A 5,964-nucleotide genomic window follows, 5' to 3' on the forward strand; every position below is an offset into this window, starting at 1 on the left:
CATTCAATGCAATGCTACCAAAAGCCCAACAAAAAAAAAAAAAAAAAAAAAAAAAAAAAAAAAAAAAAAAAAAAAAAAAAAAAAAAGATATCATCTCTAAATTTCCAAGATATCTCTTTCCTAGAATTTAATTTCTCTGATATTTTTAATTATAAGAGATAAGAACAATTGTAGTTTAGGGTTTGAGGATGTGGCTCAGTTGGGAGAGTATTTTCCTGGACATAGCTCTGGCTTCAGATGCCCAGTACTTCTTAAACGCACCTGTAATGTCAGCATTCAGGAAATAGAAAGAATGATCAAATACAAGGTCATCTTCAGCTACATAGAAAGTTCAAGGCAAACCTGGGATATATAACACCCTTTACCATAGAAAGACAGAGAAACAGAGACAGAGACAGAGAGATAGAGAGAGAGACAGAGAGAGAGAGACAGGAGAGAGAGAGAGAGAGAGAGAGAGGAGAGAGAGAGAAGAGAGAGAGAGAGAGACTGGAGAGATGGCTCAGAAGTTAAGAGCAATGATTGCTCTTCCAGAGGTCCTGAGTTCAATTTCCAGCAACCACATGGTGGCTCACAACCCCATCTGTAATGAGATCTAACACCCTCTTCTAATGTGTCTGAAGACAGTTACAGTGTACTTATATATAATAGATAAATAAATCTAAGAAAGAAAGAAAAAGAAAGAAAGAAAGAAAGAAAGAAAAAATACACAAAAGACAGCTTTGGGACAGGGGAATATAGCACTTAAGTTCAGTGGTTTTCTCCCACCACTGCCTGGCAGGATCAATGATTTGAAGTCAATTTAGGCTGCATAGTAAATTTCATGCCATCCTGAGCTATAGAATGAAATCCTATTTCAAAAAGAAAAAAAAAAAAAAGGAAGCAATGTGTAGTGCCTTCAATCCAAGCACTCAGGAGGCAGAGGCACATGATCTCTGTGAGTTGAGGCCAGCCTGGTCTACAGAGTGAGTTCCAAGATAGCCAGGACTACACAATAAGACTCTGTCTCGCAGGGTGGTGGTGGCGTACCACTTTAATCCCAGCACTTGGGAGGCAGAGACAGGTGGATTTCTGAGTTTGAGGCCAGCCTGGTCTACAAAGTGAGTTCTAGGACAGCCAGAGCTAACACAGAGAAACCCTGTCTGGAAAAACAAAAAAACCAAAAAATACAAAAAATACAAAAACAAACAAACAAAACCAAAAAGACTAAGCATTAAAAAACAACAACTTTAGAGTACAAATTACTAACAGCTAGGCTTGCCTGATAAACTTGAAAATGGTCAGGATATAAAACAGAGATGAACCTATTCATGGTTTTTGTTGTTGTTGAGAGAAGACAAATGTCAGCAGCAGAGAGCTGCATGACATGTAAGATTGGACCTGCCTAATGGCTTAGCCTGAGAAGAGAGGAAGGAGTTTGTTGAGTTAGAGTTATAAAAATTGTTCTCTGTGCTCTATCAGCACACCAGATGGCCGTAGACGTTTCTGATAATTAACAAGCGTTTGTTCTTTTGACTTGGTTATTGTCTCCTATTCAAAGGAATTGATTATAGCACTTGGAACCATTAATTTACCCAAAAAAAGACCCAAAGAAACCTATTTGCTAGAAAGAAAGAAAGCCAAGCCAAGGAGGCCCTGAGGAGAATGATCCATGGCTGGCAGAGGACTGAGCCTAAGACAAGTAGATTCAATGAGCTTTAGGTTCATTGAGTGGCACTGTTTGAAAAAAGAAAACGAATGAAGTGAAAAGATGTTGTTTTGACATCTAAAGTCAAAGTCCGGCCTCTGCACACAACATACACAGACACATACACAGACACACACAGACACACACACACCTGTATGCACATATATACACACAAATTATAATTTAAATAAATTTGCTGGGGTTAGGGGTGTAGCTCAGTGATAAAACATTTGTTTATCATACACAGGGTCTTGCATTTGATCCCCTTCACCAGAAAGAAAGAAAGAAAGAAAAAAAGAAAGAAAGAAAGAAAGAAAGGAAGAAAGAAAGAAAGAAAGAAAGAAAGAAAGAAAGGAAAAAAGGAAGGAAGGAAGAAAGGAAGAAAGAAAGAATAATTTCTTAAAAGTATATACTGAAAACCTTAAAAAGTTGGAAACAAAGCTTTTATGCTTTTCTTTTTCCTTTTTTATTTTTTATTAGCTATTTCCCCCAGGAAATATGATTTTCCCCCAGGAAATATGATTCCCCCCTGAAACACTCTATTCCATCCCTCCTCCTCCTGCTTCTATGAGTGTGCTCCCCCACCCATTCACCCACTCCCACCTCCCCGCCCTAGCATTCCCCTACACTGGGGCATCTATCAAGCCTTCACAGGACCAAGGGCCTCTTCTCCCATTGATGCCCAACAAGGCCATCCTCTGCTACATATGGAGCTGGAGACATGGGTCCCTCCATGTGGACTCCTTGGTTGGTGATTTAGTACCTGGGAGCCGTGGGGAGTCTGTAAAATCATTTAAACCTAGCCCTAGCTGCACACTCTAGTATAACACCATTAAAATAAAGAAAGGAGACAGACTATCAGGCTGGGGATATAGCCCACTAGTGGAGTACTTTCCTAACGTGTAAGACCTAGTTAGACCTCCAGTGTCACAGACACATACATACACATTCACATAAAGCTGAGTGTGGTATCACATGCCTATAACCCAGCACTGGGAGGCAGCAGTGAGAGAATAAAGTTAAAGGCCACCTTCGCCTTCATGACACCCTGACTGAAAAGCCAATCAACCATGCTGGGGAGATGGCTTAGAGGTTAAGAGCACTGACTGCTCTTCCAGAGGTCTTGAGTTCAATTCCCAGTAATTACATGGTGGCTTGCAACCACTCTTCTGTTGTAGTAAAAATAAAGAAATAAATCTTTTTTAAAAAAAGTCAAACAGTAAAAGAGAAAAATTAAAAGACTGCGAATTTCTTAGCCCTAATACTTTTGTATTTGTTTAAATGTACATGTACATATATAAGGTGTAAACAGTAGGGAATACACCTATGAGACAAGAAATCCAATATTTGATTGCATTTATATTTTGTTTTGGTTGGGATCAAACCCAACCTAAACAAATAGGCCTAAACAAATAGGTGACCTATATCCCAACTCCTTTTAATTGCATATATTTTCCAAGCAATAACATTGGTTTTATATTGAATGCTACAATTTTGTTCTTTTTTTTAAATTAAATTAAATTAAAAATTTTTTAAAATTAAATTAAATTTATGTATTTAAATTTTTTCTTTTTAAAATTAGGTATTTTCTTTATTTACATTTCAAATGTTATACTATCATTTCCTAGTTTCCCCTCTGAAAATGCCCTATCCCCTCCTCCCTCCCCCCATTTTGTTCTTTCCTAACGTAAATAGTGCTTTTCTGTTGAAAGTTAAGATGGCAAGCCAGGCATGGCAGCCCATTCGGGTAGGTCCTAGTACTTGGAGGCAGAGGCAGAAGTTCATTCTCAAGTACTTGAGGGCAAGCTAGGCTATTTGAAAAGCCCTCATTTCCACAAAACAGGCAAGTTACGTTTGCAGCAATAAACTAACAATAGAGTGTGTTAAACTGTGAGCAAATTTCACTGTAGATTTTTAGAAAATATATATCTTTTGAATGTGTTGTTTTCAGCTCTGGAGGTGGAGCATAAGATGTGTACAGGCTACACAAGTACTGCACCTCTGAGCTCCATCCAAGCCCTTGTGGATTTCTTATTTTTACGCACATATATTATTTAAGAACAAACACTAGTTATCAAAGCTGGGTACAGCATACTCCACTAAACCCAGCACTCAAGAGGCTAAGGCTTGAAGATTCCTGCAAGTTTGAGGCCATCTTATGGTACCTAGTGAGTCTCAGGTAATACATGGCTGCACAGCAAGACCCTGCCTCGAATTAATTAATTAAGCTAACATATCAAGTATGCAAAGGGATTTCTTTGTGATTTAGGAAGTAATCAAACTTTCTTGTTATGTACCCAATGTCACTGTTGTGTAGGCCTCCTGAGTCTGGGATTACAGGCCTGTGCCACCACATCTAAAGGGACTAACTGAATTAGGAAATATTCTACAGGTAAGAATTCCTGAACAGAAAGAGATTCATCCCCAAATTTAATAAATTAAGTGTTGAAAACCAACCAAAAAAAGGTAGGCGTGTGTAACAGTACATATATGTAGCCCTAGCACTCATGATGCCCAGGGAAAAGGATCTTGAGTTCAAGACAAGGCTGGAGTAGGTGGTGAGATGATATCGGGATGTCTGGGAAAACTAAAACTAAACCAACCTAAACTAAACTAAATTAAAATAAAATAGAAAAGTGCCGTGCAGTGGTGGCACATGACTTTAATCCCAGCACTTGGGAGGCAGAGGCAGACGGATTTCTGAGTTTGAGGCCAGTCTGGTCTACAAAGTGAGTTCCAGGGCAGACAGGGCTATACAGAGAAACCCTGTCTTGAAAAAAACTTTAAAAAAAAAAAAAAAGCCCAAAGGCTTTGTGATGTACGTGGCCATTGAGGCCGTGTGCAAAGCTCATGAATGTCACAGAGGCTTGCCAGGAAAAGTGACCATTTCCATCTAAGTCATCCTAGGCGGGTAGCCTCGGGGCCCGTGGCAGTCGGTGTGTGTGGGCCTGCTCACAGGAAGATCTCACCGTACCCATGAGCAGTAAAAGTTGCTTCAAGTGTGGACACTCTGGCCACTGGGCCCGGGAGTGTCCTAAGGGAGGAACCCGAGGGCGAACAGCAAGAGGTCGTACCAGAGGTCCCCAGTGCAGCACCGCCAACCAGTCCGATGTTTGTTATCGGTGTGGTGAAACCGGTCACTACGCCAAGGACTGTGATCTTCTCCAGGACACCTGCTACAACTGCGGGAGAAGAGGCCACATAGCTAAGGACTGTACCCAGGCTAAAAGAGAGAGGGAGCAGTGCTGTTACATCTGCAGCCAACCTGGTCATCTGGCTCGGGACTGCAACCGTCAAGAAGAACAGAAATGCTACACTTGTGGTGAATTTGGGCACATCCAGAAAGATTGTACCCAAATTAAGTGCTACAGATGTGGTGAGAATGGCCACATGGCGGTGAACTGCAGCAAGCCGAGCGAAGTCAGCTGCTACCGCTGTGGGGAGTCTGGACATCTGGCCCGGGAATGCCCTATTGAGGCTACCGCTTAGTACCCCCCCCCTTAATCCTATCTATCCTTTACTACTTAGTTAGAAACTTAGCTGTTTCTAACATTTCTTTGCAAAAACGTGATAGATGGAAGCTACTCCTATACCATTATAATTATCATCTCAAAGCAAGAAATGACTAGTGGGGGAAACGTCAAAAATGTTATAATCAATATGCTATTTGGTTGCCATGAGGAAATTCAGATAGGGCACAGCCATTTTTGAATTGGACACTAGTGGGTCCTTTGAGTACGGTTCGTTTTGACACACTAAATTAGAAATTGATAGTGACAAATTACATCAAGCTTGGAACATCGTCTTTGAATTTACTAACAAATAATATATATGTATGTCAGATAGAGATAAACTGCTTTGAATCGAGAGACAGCCAACTACAACGCAAAGAGAAACCACTTCCTCGGTGGTGGGGGCAAGAACATTTTGAGGAAGTAACATTTCTTCAGAGACTTTTAGAGCAAATAAAAGTGTTTCTGAAAACATTGATGACTTTGATAACTTTTTATATTTAGTTTTATTATATTGATAACTTTTAGATTATTTCATTTTTTTCAGCTTTTTGGTTGGTTGGTTTTATTTTAAGGGATTTTTTTACTTTATCAAGAGCTCATGCCGGGTGTGGTGGCGCATGCCTTTAATCCCAGCATTCGGGAGGCAGAGGTAGGGTGGTGGGTTTCTGAGTTCGAGGCCAGCCTGGTCTACAGAGTGAGTTCCAGGACAGCCAGGGCTACACAGAGAAACCCTGTCTCAGGAAGAAAAAAAAAAGAGCTCATGTT

The 5,964-nt window shown here is 40.4% G+C and overlaps 1 protein-coding gene across 1 annotated transcript; it reads left to right on the forward strand.

Moving 5' to 3' along the window:
• Window positions 1-4,572: 4,572 nt before the first annotated feature.
• On the forward strand, window positions 4,573-5,657 carry Zcchc13 (zinc finger CCHC-type containing 13). Its single transcript, XM_021153773.2, has one exon. It carries the CDS (start codon window positions 4,661-4,663, stop codon window positions 5,171-5,173), a length of 513 nt encoding a protein of 170 aa, XP_021009432.1. The 5' UTR covers window positions 4,573-4,660; the 3' UTR covers window positions 5,174-5,657.
• Window positions 5,658-5,964: the final 307 nt, after the last annotated feature.

Source organism: Mus caroli, chromosome X, assembly GCF_900094665.2.
Source record: "Mus caroli chromosome X, CAROLI_EIJ_v1.1, whole genome shotgun sequence".
Taxonomy (NCBI): domain Eukaryota; kingdom Metazoa; phylum Chordata; class Mammalia; order Rodentia; family Muridae; genus Mus; species Mus caroli.